Here is a 19,614-nt window from a genome sequence, read left to right on the forward strand (position 1 = left end):
AGCCCCACCTACCTCACAGGGTGTTTGTTGTGAGGGGGGAAGGGCAAGGAGATTGTCAGCCCCTTTGAGTCTCCTTGCAGGAGAGAAAGGGGGGATAGAAATCCAAACTCTTCTTCTTCTCTTCTAAATCTAAGGGCACCCTCGGATCTCACACCTTGTCCTTCTGGGGCAATACAACCCCCTCCAGAACTGGGTGCCTCGTGAGCTCATGGACTTGGGAACCAGGAACACAGAGAACCGCCATCTTGTCTGGATTCAGCCTCAATTTGTTGGTCCCTACCAGAGGTGGGATCCAGCAGGTTCTCACCAGTTCCCGAGAGTAGGTTACTAATTATCTGTGTGTGCCGAGAGGGGGTTACTAATGGGTGATTTTGCCACGTGATTTTTGCCTGAGTTACGCCCCTCCTCTCAGCAGTAGCGCGCAGAACTTGAAGCAGTCTAGCAGGAGGTGCACCGGCGTGCATGGCAGCCTGCGCCTGCGTGCATTTGTTTCCCGCCCAAGGACCGGCGCAGTGGCTGCGTCCTTGCCACAGCCCCGCCCATGAATGCCCTGGCCACGCCCCCGCCGTGCCCCGCCCAATCCCATTGGCGCTATGCCACAGTTTGAATCCCACCACCATGGGAACCTGTTACTAACATTTTTGGATCCCACCACCTCACTGCTCCAGGGCAGCAGCACACAGAGAGGCCCTTCCGATTCTGATAGAAATGCTTGCTGGTGTCATTGCTACGGATTCCGTCGCGGGCCCTGCCTACTCCCTCCCTTTCTTTTGGCCTTAGATCGGGCGCCGTTTTAAACAACTTCTGTTTTATGAAAACTTTGGCGGTTTTATTTATAGTTCTCTGTTTGTAATCGCTGCAGAGGTTTTAAAGGTCCCCTTTGATCTGAGATTGCAAATGCCTTAACAGTCCAGGTGCTCGGGAGCAACAGCCGCAGAAGGCCATTGCTTTCACACCCTGCATGTGAGCTCCCAAAGGCACCTGGTGGGCCACTGCGAGTAGCAGAGAGCTGGACTAGATGGACTCTGGTCTGATCCAGCTGGCTTGTTCTTATGTTCTTAGCAGACCAGGTGCTCAGGAGCAGCAGCAGCAGCAGCAGGCCATTGCTTTCACATCCTGCATGTGAGCTCCCAAAGGAACCTGGTGGGCCACTGCGAGTAGCACAGAGCTGGACTAGATGGACTCTGGTCTGATCCAGCTGGCTTGTTCCTATGTTCTTCTTATGTTCTAATGTTTTTATGCTGTCGATTTGCTGTTCGGTAGAACAGCCGTACTGTGAGCCGCCTCGGGCCCTTCGGGGACGAGGCGGCCGATAAGTTCAATCAATCAATCAATCAATAATAAAAGTGGGCCTGCCCACGGGCAAGACGGGAAAGAGGCATGCGCCAACCCCTGCGTGTGGGCCAGCCTTCTTCTGCAAGTCATCCAAGCTTGGCTCCTTGCGGAGTTGGGAGATGCTCTGCCAGAATTAAAACAAGCCTTCCCCTGGATATTCTCAAGGTGCCTTGCCAAGAGAGCCCCGTTGTTGACGTCTCTTTGTTGTGGTTATCTTTTTACGCTTGGCAATGAACGGCAAAGATACAATCAGTCTAGTCCCAACAGTCACCCTGCCGAAGGCCCACGGGGGTTGTGCTTCTGGCAGGTTCTCCTGGCTCTGGGAAGCGCAGGGAATCAGTGGCGTTGTGATTGAGAACATGTGGATTCTAATCTGGAGAACCAGGTTTGATTCCCCACTCCTCCACCTGAGTGGCAGAGGCTTATCTGGTGAACCAGATGTGTTTCTGCATTCCTACATTCTTGCTGGGTGGGGCTAGTCGCAGTTCTCTCCCAGCTCTCTCAGGCCCACCTACCTCACAGGGTATCTGTTTGTAGTGGGGGGGGGGGGAAGGGAAAGGAGCTTGTAAGCCACCTAGGACAGGGGTCGGGAACCTTTGACATTCAAAGAGCCATTTGGACCCATTTTCCACGGGAAAGAAAACACATGGAGCCGCAAATACTTTTTGACATTTAAAATGGAGATAACAGTGCTTATTTTGTTTTTTTACCTTTACACTTTGTACAAAACAGCTATAGTGTGTTGCTTGAAGAATCCATGAGCCAGCACCACTTTTCTCTCCCTTCCAACCTATACGACCCGCCCCCGGCCGGGCGCCTCCTTCTTTCTCTCCCCTCCCCTGCTGGGGAGGGGGATCCCACAAGCTCCCCGCAGAAGCGGGGAGCGCGCCGCGGCGACCCGGCCGGAGCCGGGCGCCTCCTTCTTTCTCTCCCCTCCCCTGCTGGGGAGGGGGATCCCACAAGCTCCCCGCAGAAGCGGGGAGCGCGCCGCGGCGACCCGGCCCGAGCCGGGCGCCTCTTTTCTCTTCCCTCCCCTGCTGGGGAGGGGGATCCCACAAGCTCCCCGCAGAAGCGGGGAGCTGCCGCTGCGACCCCGGGCCGGGAGCTGGGCGCTTCTTTTCTCTCCCCTCCCCTGCAGAAAGGGGGGGGCAGCCACGCCGGGAGTTTCTGCACTCCACAAGCGTAAAGAGCAGCTATGCGGCTCGGGAGCCGCAGGTTCCCGACCTCTGACCTAGGAGCAGCAGTGGCGTAGGGAGTAAGCAGAGCGCCTCGTGGTATCTAATCTGGAAGAACCGGGTTTGATTCCCAGCTCTGCCACCTGAGCTGTGGAGGCTTCTCTGGGGAATTCAGATTAGCCTGGGCACTCCCACACACGCCAGCTGGGTGACCTTGGGCTAGTCACAGCTTCTCGGAGCTCTCTCAGCCCCACCCACCTCACAGGGTGTTTGTTGTGAGGGGGGAGGGGCAAGGAGATTGTCAGCCCCTTTGAGACTCCTGCAGGAGAGAAAGGGGGGATAGAAATCCAAACTCTTCTTCTTCTTCTTACAGGAGAGAAAGTGGGGGATATAAATCCAAACCCATCCTCCTCCTCCTCCTCCTCCTTCTTCATGTGATCAGATTATTTTATTTTTTTGCCCTCAAGCGACAGCAGACTTGTGGCGACCTCTGGTGGGTTTTTCAGGGCAAGGGACATTCAGAGGTAGTTTGCCACTGCCTGACTCCGCATCATACCCTTGGTATTCCTTGGAGGTCTCCTGCCCAAACACTTGGCAGCGGAAAGGCTGCTGAGGCCCCCAGGTCTACTTGGCTCTCCTTTGACTGGGGGTCACTTTGACACCTGAACTGTAGAAGAAGAAGAAGAAGAAGAAGAAGAAGAAGAAGAAGAAGAAGAAGAAGAAGAAGAAGAAGAAGAAGAAGAAGAAGAAGAAGAAGAAGAAGAAGAAGAAGAAGAAGAAGAAGAAGAAGAAGAAGAAGAAGAAGAAGAAGAAGAAGAAGAAGAAGAAGAAGAAGAAGAAGAAGAAGAAGAAAAAGAAAAAGAAGAAGAAGAAGAAGAAGAAGAAGAAGAAGAAGAAGAAGAAGAAGAAGAAGAAGAAGAAGAAGAAGAAGAAGAAGAAGAAGAAGAGGAGGAGTTTGGATTTATATCCCCCCTTTCTCTCCTGCAGGAGACTCAAAGGGGCTGACAATCTCCTTACCCCTCCCCCCTCCCAACAAACACCCTGTGAGGTGGGTGGGGCTGAGAGAGCTCCGAGAAGCTGTGACTAGTCCAAGGTCACCCAGCTGGCGTGTGTGGGAGTGCACAGGCTAGTCTGAATTCCCCAGAGAAGCCTCCACAGCTCAGGCGGCAGAGCTGGGAATCAAACCCAGATCCTCCAGATTAGATACACGAGCTCTTAACCTCCTACGCCACTGCTGCTCCTCTGCTGAGCCTCCATGTCCAGAGGCAGTAAACCTTTGATTACCAACAGGGGGCAGTGGTGCCCCCATTGCATTTCTCTGGGTTTTCGTCGTAGTTTTCATCATCGTGCACTATCGACTGCAAGAGATTGATGAACTGACCATGTTTTCCCCACACCTTTGTCTCCTGGGGGGGAACCCTAAAGCACCCCGCACGGTCCTCGTTTCCTTCATGTTAACCTCACAACAACCTTGTAATGTAGATTAGGCTGACTGGCCCAAAAGACACCTGGTGAGCTTCTACAGCAGACCTGGGCATTATACGGCCCGCGGGCCACATCCGGCCCGCCGGATGACCCTGAATGGCCCCCCTGCCGTGCTGGGGAGCGAGGCACCTTTGAAAGCCCCGCAGAAGCCGGTTGCCTTGGCTGCCGGCTTCTGCGGGGCTTTCAAAAGCGCCTCGCCCCCCTGCCTTTTGGCCCCGCCCTCCACAATATTTTGTTTCTTATGCGGCCCCATGGAAAAAATAATTGCCCACCCCTGTTCTACAGCTTGAGTAGGGATTCGAACCCAGGCCACCCAGTCTGACGCTCTGTTCACTCCCCCCTGCGGATGTGTCTGCTGTCCTGGACCCCTTTTTAATAAATAATAATGCTTGTTTGCTCTAAATTAGGGGTGGCCAACCCACGGTGCTCCAGATGTGCATGGACTACAATTCCCACCAGCCCCTGCCAGCATGGCCAACTGTCAGGGGTTGGTGGGAATTGTAGTCCATGAACATCTGGAGCACCATAGGTTGGCCACCCCTGCTGTAAATGATAAGGTCATGCCTAATAGTTGGCAAGAGACCTATTTATTGTCGAAGGCTTTCACAGCCGGAATCACTGGGGTGCTGTGTGGTTTCCACAGTGGCGTTCCTGCCTAGGGACAGGGGGTACCCTATGTCCCCGGGCGCCCCCCATTTGGTCACGTGGGGGGGCGCCAACATTTCAGGGTCGTTTGTGTATTTTTAAATGTTTTAAGTGTTTTCACTCTCTGGTTTCGCAGGGGGCTACTCTTAAGCCAAGCAGCACCAAAATTTCAGGGTACCATCCAGAGACTGTCCTGGTGATACCACCCAAATTTGGTGATGTTTGGTTCAGGGGAAGTAAAGCAGGGACCCTCAAAAGGGGGTGCCCCCATCCCCATTGTTTTCAATGGGAGCTAACCTGAGATGGGGGCTACCCATTTGAGGAACCATAACTTTGGTCCCCCTGAACATAACTTCACCAAAGTTGGGTGGAATCATAAGAATAGTTAACAGATGATACCCTGAAAATTTGGTGTCACTAGCTTTAAAAATACACCCCTTCCAGGCACCCCAAAAAATTTGCCCAAGATTCTTTGTTTTGCAGTGACTTTGCTCCATTGTAGCCAATGGGAAATTTCTGAGTGTGTAGGCAGGCTGCACATTTTTGAAGATAGAGACACCAGATTTTCAGGGTGGCTCCAGGAGGGCCTCCTGGTAATAGCATCCAGGTTTGGAGACCTTTGCTTCTGTGGGTTCAATTTTATGGGCCCCCAAAAGGCTGATTTTGTTTCCCCGCTCCTGCACATGAAAGCCTGTGGGCTGAGTTCTCTCAGAACTCTCTCAACTCCCCCCCCCCACACTCCATAAGCAAAGCTCACCAAGCTTGGATGCTATTTCTCAAGGCCTCTTGGAGCCACCTTGAAAGTCTGGCACCTCTATCTTCAAAAATGTGCAGCCTGCCTCAGAAATTCCTCATTAGTTACAATGGAGCAAAGTCACTGCAAAACAAAGAATCTTGGGCAAATTTCTTGGAGTGCCTGGAAGGGATGTATTTTTAAAGCTAGTGACACCAAAATTTCAGGGTATCATCTGGTAACTATTCTTATGATGTCACCCAAGTTTGGTGAAGTTATGTTCAGGGGGACCAAAGTTATGGTCCCTCAAATGGGTAGCCCCCATCTCAGGTTAGCTCCCATTGAAAACATTGGGGACGGGGGCATTCCATTTGGGCTTCCATAACTTTGCTTCCCCTGAACCAAACATCGCCAAACTCGGGTGGTATCATCAGGGCAGTCTCTGGATGATGCCCTGAAATCATGGTGCAACTAGCTTTAAAAAATGTGCTCCCTGCAGGCCGAAAAAACACCAAAAATACCCCCCAAAACCCCAAATACCTTGCATTCGCATTTGTTCATATTTGGGCAGGACATAATGGGACAATTTTTGTCCAAATGTGGGTGGGGGAGAATCCACCCCCAAACAGCATCACTTTCAATTTTGTTTTAACCAGGGACCCCAGATTTTCCCTTTCAGGTAGATTTAAAAGAAGAATCTGAGCTCCCTAGTTTAAACACCATTGAAAGTGATGCTGTTTGCGGGTGGATTCCACTGGAGGTGTTTTGTGAAAGATGATGCTGACATTTGTTTGGTAAATGTTTTGCTGGAGGTGATTTGTGAGAGATTTACATGCTTAATACCCACTTGCACTGGAGTTGTTTCTCAGGCTAACAACCTACCTCATAGGGTTGTTGTGATTAGGAAATTAGGAAAAGAGGTAGTGGGGAGAGAGCCATGTATGTTTTGATGGGAGGGGGAGGTGTTTTGTGAGCTGGTACAAAAAATCATTGTTTGGTCATGGTGGGGGAGGGTGGCCGCCCATAAGCCGGGCGTGGGGGGGGGGGGGCGCCAAACTCAGGTTTTGTCCCCGGGCACCAGTTTGACTAGGTACGCCCCTGGGTTTCCAGGCTGTATGACCGTGTTCTCGCAGCATTCTCTCCTGATGTTTTGCCTGCATCTGTGGCTGGCATCTTCAGAGGATCCTCAGATCTTCAGATCCTCTGAAGATGCCAGCCACAGATGCAAGCGAAATGTCAGGAGAGAATGCTGCGAGAACACGGCCATACAGCCCGGAAACCACACAGCACCCCAAGAGACATATTGTTCATTGTTTTCCCATCACTGTTTTTTAAAAGGTATCAGCGTTCACGTGGTCACAAAGTTGCCGGGCACTGAATCAAAGCCCTGGTTCATCAACAGTCAGCATTGCCCGCTCAGGCTGGCAGCGCCTCTCTGGAGTTTCAGGCAGACAGAAGTCTTTCCCCATCACTCTGGCCCTTTTAACTGGCTATGCCAGGACTTGAACACAGGCCTTCAGCACCCAGATGCTCTACCACTGAGCCCCAGCTAGAACACATGGAGCTGTTTCCTGATGACCTTTGTCCCTCAAGGCCAATCTCGTCTACTCGGGCCGGCAGCTGCTCTCCAGGGTCTCGAGCGGAGGTCTTTTTTCACTACATTTCCTTCCTGGTCTTTTCACCTGGAGCTGCCGGGAATCGAACCCGGGACCCTCGACATGCCAAGCAGAGGCTCTGCTGCTGAACAAAGGCCCCTCCCTCTGCTGGTGTGTGTCGGTGGGTGTAGGGGAGATGGGTGGCATTTTACACCAGCGATGCTTAACCTGAGGAACTCACTGCCACACGTCGTGGGCTGGGACACGATAGCCCAGCAGGGCTGAAAGGGGGTATTTACCCCCCAACAGTCCATCAGCTACCGTGGAGCCTCTACATCCCGAGGCAGTAAACCTTTGATGACCAACAGGGGGCAGTGGTGCCCCCATTTTACACCAGCGATGCTTAACCTGAGGAACTCACTGCCACTCGTTGTGGGCTGGGACACGATAGCCCAGCGGGGCTGAAAAGGGGCATTCCCCCCCCCCCAACAGTCCATCAGCTACCGTGGAGCCTCCACGTCCAGAGGCAGTAAACCTTTGATGACCAACAGGGGGCAGTGGTGCCCCCATTTTACACCAGCGATGCTTAACCTGAGGAACTCACTGCCACTCGTTGTGGGCTGGGACACGATAGCCCAGCGGGGCTGAAAAGGGGCCTTCACCCCACCCAACAACAGCTGTCCATTATCTACAAATGCGTGGAGCCTCCACGTCCAGAGGCAGTAAACCTTTGATGACCAACAGGGGGCAGTGGTGCCCCCATTTTACACCAGCGATGCTTAACCTGAGGAACTCACTGCCACTCGTTGTGGGCTGGGACACGATAGCCCAGCGGGGCTGAAAAGGGGCATTCCCCCCCCCCAACAGTCCATCAGCTACCGTGGAGCCTCCACGTCCAGAGGCAGTAAACCTTTGATGACCAACAGGGGGCAGTGGTGCCCCCATTTTACACCAGCGATGCTTAACCTGAGGAACTCACTGCCACTCGTTGTGGGCTGGGACACGATAGCCCAGCGGGGCTGAAAAGGGGCATTCCCCCCCCCCCAACAGTCCATCAGCTACCGTGGAGCCTCCACGTCCAGAGGCAGTAAACCTTTGATGACCAACAGGGGGCAGTGGTGCCCCCATTTTACACCAGCGATGCTTAACCTGAGGAACTCACTGCCACTCGTTGTGGGCTGGGACACGATAGCCCAGCGGGGCTGAAAAGGGGCATTCCCCCCCCCCCAACAGTCCATCAGCTACCGTGGAGCCTCCACGTCCAGAGGCAGTAAACCTTTGATGACCAACAGGGGGCAGTGGTGCCCCCATCTGCTTGGTGGGGGCAGGGTCTCCCCGGACCAGCTGGGATCTTGGCTCGCTCCAGCCCAGCCCAGGCCCCCCCCCCCCCCCCGGCGCAGGGCAGTCCCTCAGTCTGGAGGGGGCGAGCCCACCCGCGCACCCCACCCCTGGGAGGAGACAGGGCGGAGCAGCCCAGCCCAGAGAGGCGCCGCCGCCTGCCAAACGCGCCCGGACGCCCTCGGCGAGAGCCGCCGCCTCCTCGGGCTCCGTTGCGCCCCGATCCAAAGCGAGAGCTGCCCGGGGGCGCAGCCAGGCGGCCGCCTCCCTCGCCGGGTTGGTTTTTTCGGGCGCTTTTGGGGGGAGGGCAAGAAGAGCCCCGCCCGCCCCCTCGCGCCCGCCTCTGGAGCCACATCTGGATCTCCTTCCCCGGCGCGGCGCGGAGGCGGCTCGGTGGGGCGCGGGGCTCCACGCCGAGAGGGGGGGGGGGCGAGGCGGGGAGGCTGCCTGGAGCGAGACCCCCGGAGCCACCCCGCTCCCCACCGGCGCCAGATCCCGTGAGCCGGGTGGACTGGGATCGCCTCGGAGGAGCCCAGAGGACCGACCCGGGGAGCGGCCGCCTTCCTTTGGGAGCCGGAGCCGGAGCGCAGAGCCGAGACTGCCCCGCCTTGGACCCGGCGCGGGAGGCGCCGCTGGAGCTGCCATGAAACGGACCCGCGCGCTCCCGCTGTGGCTGCTGCCCCTCTTGGCCGCCGGGGTGAGTCTCCGTTCGGGCTGCTGCCGGTCTCGCGCGCTGCGCCGTGGCGGGACGGGACGGGACGGATCCCGGGCTCGGGAGGGTTTGGGGCGGAATGGCGCGCTCTTGGGGGGCGAAGGGAGCCGCCCAGCCGGCGCCTCTCCAGGCGCAGGGAACTGGAGAGCGGGCGCGGGGCCCCGAGCCCTGGACGGGCTTACTCGCGAGTAAGCCCCTTGGAGTCCGATCGGAGGGACTCTCGCCTGTCAACACGCCCCGTTGGGGCTGCGTTTGGTGATGTGATGCGGTGGCGAACCTTTGGCACTCCAGATGCTATGGACTACAATTCCCATCAGCCCTTGCCAATTGACCATGTTGGCAGGGGCTGATGGGAATTGTAGTCCATAACATCTGGAGTGCCGAAGGTTCGCCACCACGAGGGCTTGAATGCGGGGGGGGGGGGGGGCCGCGGGAATCAGGGGCCCTTTCCAAAAAGTTTGCAAGAGTTTCATCTGCTGCGGACTTGAGTTCCAGGCCAGCTCTGAGTTCAAGAGCCTCCAGTGGAGTCTAAGCCCATTCATTTCAACTGGTTAGGAAGAAGGAGAAGAAGAAGAGTTTGGATTTATAGGCTGCCTTTTTCTCCTGTATGGAGGTTCAAAGCGGCTGACAAACTCCTCTCCGTTCCTCGCCCCACAAAAGACACCGCATGAGGCAGGTGGGACTGAGAGAGCTCTGAAGAACTGTGCCTAGCCCAAGGTCGCCCAGCAGGCTCCACGTGTAGGAGCGGGGAAACAAACCCAGTTCACGAGCTAACAGCCCCTGCTCTTAACCCCTACCCCACCCTGGCTCTGCAGTAACTCCATTACATTGCACTCTTCATCTGGGATGTGTGACTTGGAAAGTGTCAGAGTGCCTCTGAGCATACACAGAATGCATGGGCATACCATGACCAACTTGCGTAAGAGCCTGGCTTTGGGACCGTGCTATGCCCCAGCAACTACCTAGCTGGAATTCGAACCATGGGCAAGGGCACCAAATACAACTCCCTGCATCAAACTAATGCTTGCGTGTCTCCATGCGTAAAAGCGAGGTTGGAGCCGAGTTCAGATCCTGTGTACATATAATGTTGTGGGGCTTCACTCAGCCATCGAATTCACAACACTTTGTTTAAAGTTTTCATACTTCTGAACCATCCTGGAAGTGACATGGAGTACAGCATGGTTAGAGCAGGAAAAAAGTAAAACAGAACCATGTAAGACTGCAGGTGGAGTCCACATTCAGATAATATTTTATTCACATTTTAATAATGTGAGTTATGTGTTATAATTCATGCAATTAAATGAATAATAGTTCCATTCCTCCTGTTAGCTTTCAAGCAAGTTGAAACCATACACACGGCTGTTCTCCCTTTTATCATCACGGGAGTCTTAGTAGACTGCAAACTGAACATGAGTCAGCGGTGTGATGCAGCAGCCAAGAAAGCAAATGCGATTCTGGGGCGCATCAATATGAGTATAGATCGAGGGGCATAATAGTACCTCTCTATTCTGCATTGGTCAGATCTCACCTGGAATACTGTGTACAGTTCTGGGCGCCACAACTCAAGAAGGATATTGACAAGTGGAACAGGTCCAGAGGAGGGCAACCAAAATGGTCAAAGGTCTGGAATCCATGGCCTAAGAGGAGAGACTGGGGGAGCTGGGGATGTTTAGGTTGGTGAAGAGAAGGTTAAGAGGTGACATGATAGCCATGTTTAGATATTTGAAGGGATGGCATGTTGGTGCTTGTTTTCTGCTGCTTCAGAGACTAGGACAGGAGTAATGGGTTCAAGGTGAAGAGAGATCCCACCTAAACATCAGGAAGAACTTCCTGATTGTCAGGGCTGTTCGACAGTGGAATGCACTCAGAGGCTCATTCCGCACATGCAGAATAATGCACTTTCAAACTGCTTTCAATGCTCTTTGAAGCTGTGCGGAATGGCAAAATCCACTGCAACCAGTTGTGAAAGTGGTTTGAAAACACATTATTTTGCATGTGCTGATGGGGCCAGAGTGTGGTGGAAACTCCTTCTTTGGAGGTTTTTAAAGAGAAGCTGCATGGCCATCTCTCAAAGGTGCCGTGATTGTGTATTCCTGTATGGCAGGGGATTGGACTAGATGGGGTCTCTTCCAATTATTCGATCACAACAATCCTGCCAGGTAGGCAGGTGGCTGTACATGCTTGCCCAAAGGTCACCCGGCTTCAGGGAGAGAGCAGACATTTGGACCCACCTCTGACTTAGAACTTCGCTGGCTTGCAAACTTTAAGAGTGCATACACCCAACATCCCATAATGCTTACCCTTTCCTTAGCTTAGCTATTAGGGGTATCTTCAGCAGTGGCGTAGGAGGTTAAGAGCTCATGTATCTAATCTGGAGGAACCGGGTTTGATTCCCCGCTCTGCCGCCTGAGCTGTGGAGGCTTATCTGGGGAATTCAGATTAGCCTGTGCACTCCCACACTTGCCAGCTGGGTGACCTTGGGCTAGTCACAGCTTCTCGGAGCTCTCTCTGCCCCACCCACCTCACAGGGTGTTTGTTGTGAGGGGGCAGGGCAAGGAGATTGTCAGCCCCTTTGAGTCTCCTGCAGGAGAGAAAGGGGGGATATAAATCCAAACTCCTCCTCCTCCTCCTCCTCTTCTTCTTCTTCTTCTTCTTCTTCTTCTTCTTCTTCTTCTTCTTCTTCTTCTTCTTCTTCTTCTTCTTCTTCTTCTTCTTCTTCTTCTTCTTCTTCTTCTTCTTCTTCGTCAACATCTTCATGTTGTTCAAGATTCCAAATCTGGTAGCACCAGAGAAACCAACCAAGTTTTCAGGGGATAAAAGTTTTCAAGCGGCAATGCCCTTTGGTAGATAAGCACAGGAATGGAGACTTCTGAGTTAGCTGCAGTTAATGTATGACCCTGTCTCTCCCCCCCCCCCGCCCCATCCCATCCCCGCCCCACCCACATATACACAAGGAAGGGAGTGAGTCACTCCAGATCCCCCCAGGAGAAAAGTCAGAGCAGGCATGTTCCCTTTGAGGTGGCGCCGTTGTTTACATCAGCGCATACTTCTTTTCGGAATAATGCCTCCCAGATCATGCAGTATGTTTCTGTTTTATTTTTTCTTTTGATGTGACATTGAGGAGCTCAGAGAGAGGAGGAGGGCAAAAGGCAGCAAAGGGATAGAATCACAGAGTTGGAAGATACCCCCAGGGGCCATCTAGTCCAGCCCCCTGCCATGCAAGAACACACAATCAAAGCACTCCCGATATATGTCCACCCAGCCTCTTTTTAAAAACCTCCAAAGAAGGAACTCCACCAGTGGTGGGATCCAAAAATTTTAGTAACAGGTTCCCTCGCCAGTCCCTCCTCAGCAAAGGGGGCAGAGGCGTACCTAGGCAAACCTGAGCCCTGGGCAAAACCTGAGTTGCATGCCCCCCCCCTCCATGGGCAGCCACCCCACCATGACCCCAACATTTTTTTTTGCACCAGGTCATTTCTAAATCATCATCACATTATAGAAAATGCCCCAACTCACAAATCTGAACACAGCAATGGTGAAACACACAGGTTCTTAGATAGAGACTGGGGAGAGAAAAGGTACGAAAGGCTGAGAATTCATGAATTGCAGGACCTGAAAGGGATTAACCCAGTTCAGGGAGTTTTATTATTAGTCGCAATTGCTATATGGAACCTTCACGTCCAAAGGCAGGATGCCTCTCGGGGAGGCGAGGGCGTGGAGATGGAAAAGCGGACCCCATTAGTAACCCCCTCTCGGCACATACAAAGAATTAGTAATCCACTCTCGGGAACTGGTGAGAACCGGCTGGATCCCACCTCTGAACTCCACCACACTCCACTTGTTGCTTCAAAGAAGTTAGAAGCATGAGTGACCCCTTACCAAGTTCAAATGGACCAGAACCTCCCTCTGGCTCAGTTCCTTATCTGCAGAACGAGAATAAGAAGGGGCCTACCTCACAGGACTGTTCTGTGGCTCCCGATGCCGTCCTAAACAGCGCTGCTTGGAATCCTGCTCAGATCTACTAAGCGAAGCCTGCTTCTGCTCAGTCGGACCATCAGGCCGACAAAGTCAGTATTGGGGCGTTGTGGGTTTTCCGGGTTGTACGGCCGTGTCCCAGTAGCATTTTCTCCTGACATTTCACCTGCATCTGCATGAATGATCCACTGAAGATGCCAGCCGCAGATGCAGACGAAATGTCAGGAGAAAATGCTACTGGGACACGGCCGTACAACCCGGAAAACCCACAACACCCTAATGATTCCAGCTGTGAAAGCCTTCGACAATACAAAGCCAGTATTGTCTGCTTGGACTGGAAGTCCCAGGTAGACAGGCCTTTCACATGACCTACTAGCCCAGTGATGGCGAACCTTTTCGAGACCGAGTGCCCAAATTGCAACCCAAAACCCACTTATTTATCCCAAAGTGCCAACTCAGCAATTTAACCTGAATACTGAGGTTTTTGTTTAGAAAAAACGGTTGACTCCAAGGCGTGCGTTACTCAGGAGTAAGCTTGGTGGTAGTCTGTGGCTTTGCTTTGAAGCAACTGTGCAACTCTTCCAACGGGTGAATCACAACCCTAGGAGGGTTTACTCAGAAGCAACCCCATTGCCAGCAACAGCGCTTAACAGGGTTACCTACACTGCTTCCCCAAAACTAGGTCTTAGGTTTAATGCTAATAATCGAGCCCAGCGTCCCAGGCCAGCCTAGATGTGTGTGTGTGTGGGGGGGCGGGGCGGCACTCTGTTTGCACGTGCCCACAGAAAGGGCTCTGAGTGCCACCTCTGGCACCCGTGCCATAGGTTCGCCACCACTGTACTAGCCCATCCTCTTTAACTGGCTATTCCGGGAATTGAACATGGGATGTTTTGCATACCACTGAGCCAGAACCCCTGGACTGCATTCTGTCTGCAGCCTTACAGTTACTTGGAAGGCAGTTTCCGAGAGTAGTCCTATTGGTCTCCAGTGGAACGGCCAGCTTCAAGTCCAGTAGCGCCTTAAAGAACACGGTGTTTGGGGTGTAAGCTTTCACATCATAGCCAAACAGGAACGGAGATATCAGACAGCAGGGTGTAGTGGTTAAGAGCACGTGAGCTCTAATCTGGTGAACCAGGTTTGATTCCCCACTCCTCCACAGGAGCAGCCAACTCTTATCTGGTGAACCGGATTTGTTTCCCCACTTCTACACAAGAAGCCTTCTGGGCGGCCTTGGGGCCAGTCCCAGTTCTCTCAGGACTCTCTCAGCCCCACCTGCCTCACAAAGTGGGGAGAGGAAGAGAAAGGCATTTGTGAGCCACCTGGAGATTCCTTACAAGAGAGCAAAGGGGAATGTATAAATCAAAAACTCCCAGTCAGAAGTTGGGATGGGAATTGCAAAAAAATACTTGGAAAGGATGCAAACCTACAGTACGTATTTTAGAAGAAGAGTTTTGGATTTATACCCCCCCTTTCTCTCCTGCAGGAGACTCAAAGGGGCTGACAATCTCCTTGCCCTTCCCCTCTCACAACAAACACCCTGCGAGGTAGGTGGGGCTGAGAGAGCTCCGAGAAGCTGTGACTAGCCCAAGGTCACCCAGCTGGCATGTGTGGGAGTGTACAGGCTAATCTGAATTCCCCAGATAAGCCTCCACAGCTCAGGGGGCAGAGCTGGGAATCAAACCCGGTTCCTCCAGATTAGATACAGGAGCTCTTAATCTCCTATGTCACTGCTGCTCTCTTAGCCCTGTGACTACAGCAGAGGGGAAGGAATTAGGCCTTTTCCTCACATGCAAAATAATGCACTTTCAGTCCATTTTCAATGCACTTGGCAGCTGGATTTCACTGTGCGGAAGAGCAAAATCCACTTGCAAACAGTTGTGAAAGTGGATTGAAAGTGCATTATTCTGCATGTGCAGAAGGGGCCGTAGGGAAATTGACTTCCAGTTACTTGGAAGGAAGCCCCCTTCATTCATAATCATTAGGCACCTTAAAGAGAAACCAAATTTTTATTCCACTATAAGAGAAGAAGAGTTTGGATTTATATCCCCCCTTTCCTGCAGGAGACTCAAAGGGGCTGACAATCTCCTTGCCCTCCCCCCTCACAACAAACACCCTGTGAGGTGGGTGGGGCTGAGAGAGCTCCGAGAAGCTGTGACTAGCCCAAGGTCACCCAGCTGGCGTGTGTGGGAGTGCCCAGGCTAATCTGAATTCCCCAGATAAGCCTCCACAGCTCAGGCGGCAGAGCGGGGAATCAAACCCGGTTCCTCCAGATTAGATACACGAGCTCTTAACCTCCTACGCCGCTGCTGCTCCTTCTCCTACTAGAACCACACTTTTTGTCCCTGCCGTCCACAAAAAACTGCAGCTGATATAAAATTACCTCCGTTTTTAAAGTGCTACAAGATTCCTGTTAATTTGGGCTGCCGGGTGGAACACTTTTGGAAACGCCAAAGCCGAATCCCCCTGCAGAAACAAGGAGACATATATGACCTCTAAGCAAAAGAGCAAAAAATATATATATATTCAGATGCATTTTGCTGCCCTTGGACTTGGACTTAAGATGCCAAGAGATGGTTTTGCATTTTTTTTTTAAGCAGGAAATGGGACAGGAATATACTCTGCGGTCCTAAGTGGAGATCTGCCACCTCTTAAGCCCATAGACCTCAAAGGACTTAGAAAGGTGTATTCCGTTTAGGACAGCTAAATTCGAGTCCAACAAGATGTTCAGGGTCCAACTTTCCAGAATCAAAATTCCCTCTGTCAGATACTAATGGAGGGAGATTTGGCTCACCAAAGTTTTTATTCCTGGAAATTTGGTTGATCTTTAAGGTGGTATTGGATTTGAATGTTGCTGTTCTACAACAGACAAACAGGGCTACCCCCTGAAACTCTCTGCTGAGGATAGTCTTGTTAGAAGAAGAAGTATTCTTGGAAAGATGGTGCACAAACTTTGAAAATAAGTAAATAAATATGACTCTTCGTTCTTTTGCGTGTTCCTGAATTTCTCTGAATGTGCTCCGAGCGGAGGTGGTGGTGGTGTTTGCATATGTGTCAAAGTATGATTTGTGGGGAGGGGGGAATGCAATTTTTAAAGGCATTTTGCAAAGTCTAGTTTTAAACAAAGGTGGGTTGCGGTGGACGAGATCAAAAGCAGGGGCAATTTTCACAGACTTTGGGTTAGATTTCATCTTTTGTTTCTTTTCTGAGTTGCTTTCTCAGTACATTGGTACATTGGGTGTAGTTTTCAGGGTCAGGAAGACAAGTTTTAATGAAATTTCATCTTTAAAAAATGTCCGCACATTTTGGGGATGGGGGAGTAATCCCTGTCTTGTTGTTTTTTTAAAAATATCTAACATCCTCCTCTAGATTTGGACTTCCAGAAGTCGACCACAGATAGAATCCTTCCCCATTCAGTGGGAAGTTCTCTGAGCAAGCACAGCTCCCATTAGTTTCCTCAGAGAAGATGCGCCTGGATTAGCCTGTGAAGCAAAGCAGAGCGTTGTGAAATGGGTCTGAAGGTGCGAGGAATGTTGATTTCCTCCTGTGTGTGTGTGTGTGTGTGTGTGTGTGTTCAGAACCTTTATTGAATCATAAAATTAAAACAAAGTCTTAAATCTAGATTTACATCCGTACAAATTAACAAATAAAGCACCACTTACATACATTGACACTTATAATTTACACAGACTTCCAATCTTTTGCCCAAACACAAATCTCCCATTACGTAACTTACTGGAAAATGTTCTCTAGATAGAAATTAGCTTCTCTTTGCTGCGCTTTTGGGATTTTCACATTTATTAGGAAGAGCTGTCTCTATATTACTAAGCAGAAGAGAAACAAATGCTACAATACTGTTTGACTTAACTGTTTCAGTTCATTAAAAAAATATCTCCCATCAAATTTGTTTGCTTGTCACCTATACCAAGACAGGTATTAAGGGATAACTTGCTTTAAAGTAAGATATTAAAGGTTCCCAAGTTTCTGTGTATGACTCCCAGCGTTGATTTCTTATCAAAGATGATAGTTTATCTGTTTCTGCAGAAACAATTAATTTAAATATCTGGTCTTCTGAAGAAAGTATTCTCCGATCTTTTCACATTTGAATAACAACCTGGCAGCTGCAATCATATATAATGACAGTTTATCAGATTTCCAATTTTGGACGATTCTCAATCACGTCTGCCTTGTAATTATACCGTAATTTGAATACAGGACTTCATACAGCTTAACACATTCAGCCTTTCCTTTCGCTCGTAGGCATCTATCCCACGGACCACCAGCGAACAGTTTGGCCTGCCTCGCTAGCTTCTTTTCCAGGTCTTCCTGACCCTACAGGGAATGTACAAAAATGCTCTGTCAACAAACTTTTTATCTCTGCGCAGATATTGTTATGTAGCCAAGATAATGTCAGGCCCAGGAGAACATATTTCAGTTGCGTATGTCCTTTCTGGAGTTTAAAATGGTGTCTCGGGAGTCTCTTCTCCTGCATTTTAGCCTGACAGTAACCCTGTGAGGTAGTCTAGGCTGAGAATGACAGGCTCACAATCAGTTTTATGGCTGAGTGATAATTTGAACCCGACTTTCCCTTGCTTAGCACTCCAATTCCTAATCCAGCTTCTATAAATATCTTGACTATCTCACTTCAGGCATCAGTTAAAACGGTTTCAGTGCAATCCAATCCAAAATTATGTCAGTCTTGACCCATTCATTTCTATGGAGTACTCTGTATAGAGTTAGGGGTGGCCAACCTATGGTGCTCCAGATGTTCATGGACTACAGTTCCCATCAGCCCATACTCCCAGGAGGTGATGGGAATTGTAGTCCATGAATATCTGGAGCACCATAGGTTGGCCTTACCCTTATTTCATTTGTTAGTCTTAACTCAGTTTCTTCCAGATGTTCACTGGACTACATCAGCTCCCCCCGCCAGCTGGCCAATGGCCATGCTGGACAGGGCTGATGGGGGATTGTAGTCCAAGGAACATCTGAGAGCCGCAGAAGTTACAGACCTTTTCATCTAGCTGGAGGAGCAAGTCTTTTGGTACATCAGCAAAGAGAGAGCTTTTTCTTTGGCACAACCAACCTTTGCAGGATGACCACACTTACAATCTTAAGAAAAGCTGGATTTTGCAAACTCGATGGGTTAAATTGTGCTAATGTTCTGCGATTCTTATTTTGCATCATTGGAGAGATGCACTAACCCTGGGCACAAGCAGAGGTGGGATCCAGCAGGTTCTCACCAGTTCCTGAGAGTGGGTTACTAATTATTTGTTTGTGCTGAGAGGGGGTTACTAATTGGGTCCGCTTTTCCACCTCCACGCCCTCGCCTCCCCGAGAGGCATCCTGCCTTCGAACGTGAAGGTTCCATATAGCAATTGCGACTAATAATGTAACTCCCTGAACTGGGTTAATCCCTTTTAGGTACTGCAATTCATTGATTCTCAGCCGCTTGTACCTTTTATCTCACCAGTATCTCTCAAAGAACCTGTGTGTTTCACCATTGCTGTGTTCAGATTTGTGAGTTGGGGCATTTTCTATAATGTGATGATGATTTTGAAATGACCTGGTGCAAAAAATTTTTGGGGGGGTCATGGTGGGGTGGCTGCCCATGGGGGGGGGCATCCAACTCGGGTTTTTCCCAGGGCTCAGGTTTGCCTAGGTACGCCTCTGCCCCCTTTGCTGAGGAGGGGGGGCTGGCGAGGGAACCTGTTACTAAAATTTTTGGATCCCACCACTGGGCACAAGGCATTATTAAGAAGAGTTTGGATTTATATCCCCCCTTTCTCTCCTGCAGGAGACTCAAAGGGGCTGACAATCTCCTTGCCCTTCCCCCCTCACAACAAACACCCTGTGAGGTAGGTGGGGCTGAGAGAGCTCCGAGAAGCTGTGACTAGCCCAAGGTCACCCAGCTGGCGTGTGTGGGAGTGCACAGGCTAATCTGAATTCCCCAGAGAAGCCTCCACAGCTCAGGCGGCAGAGCTGGGAATCAAAGCCGGTTCCTCCCAGATTAGATACACGAGCTCTTAACCTCCTACGCCAATTGCTGCTCCTACTGCTTTATTGAACTGGACCTACAGCCACATTATTTCTTCATACGTTCTAAGGTTTGCCCTGAACTGCCAGATAATTTTTCCTAAAATAAATGGCTCCTCATGAAACGCAAAAGAGTCCGTTTGTTTGTGTTGTTCTGCCGCCAGATGTGCGGCTTTCTCTTCCAGCAAACCTGTGCGTGGGTGTGACTCCGGGGCGCTCCACGATGCTTCTGCATCTCAAATGGATCCTGCCTTAAAAATTCCCTGGGAGAAGGGCAGGGTCAGGTGGGAGGGAGCGATGAAGAGATTAACCAAACTTTACTGCATTTACGGTAACACTCTTTAAGAATGCTCTTTTAGCAAGCTCTGAAGATTCAGGCCGCTCTAAAGCAGAACTGGAACTCGGGACAGGTCAGTTCTTGCTTTGCAAGTGCCTCAAAACAAGTTCTTTTCAGAATCAGGACCCAGCCCCCATTTCACACAATCACATCGAACTCATAGTTAAGTATGTGAACGGGCCCAACCAAGCAAAGCACCTCAGGCAGAGCTTTCTCCCCTCCCCTCGAACTCAACGCCTTTCAAAAGGGTG

General features: G+C 51.1%; 1 protein-coding gene across 1 annotated transcript in view; it reads left to right on the forward strand.

Annotated features, from left to right (window-relative positions):
• Positions 1 to 8,452: 8,452 nt before the first annotated feature.
• The window catches only part of LOC125440842 (tumor necrosis factor receptor superfamily member 16-like), a 64,689-nt gene continuing 53,527 nt past the window's right edge, over positions 8,453 to 19,614 (forward strand). The window contains exon 1 of the mRNA XM_048510887.1: positions 8,453 to 9,003. Within this exon, the coding sequence (XP_048366844.1) occupies positions 8,950 to 9,003 (54 nt within the window). The 5' untranslated portion in view covers positions 8,453 to 8,949. The remainder of the gene's footprint in view (positions 9,004 to 19,614) is intronic.

Source organism: Sphaerodactylus townsendi, linkage group LG11, assembly GCF_021028975.2.
Source record: "Sphaerodactylus townsendi isolate TG3544 linkage group LG11, MPM_Stown_v2.3, whole genome shotgun sequence".
NCBI classification, from domain to species: Eukaryota; Metazoa; Chordata; class Lepidosauria; order Squamata; family Sphaerodactylidae; genus Sphaerodactylus; species Sphaerodactylus townsendi.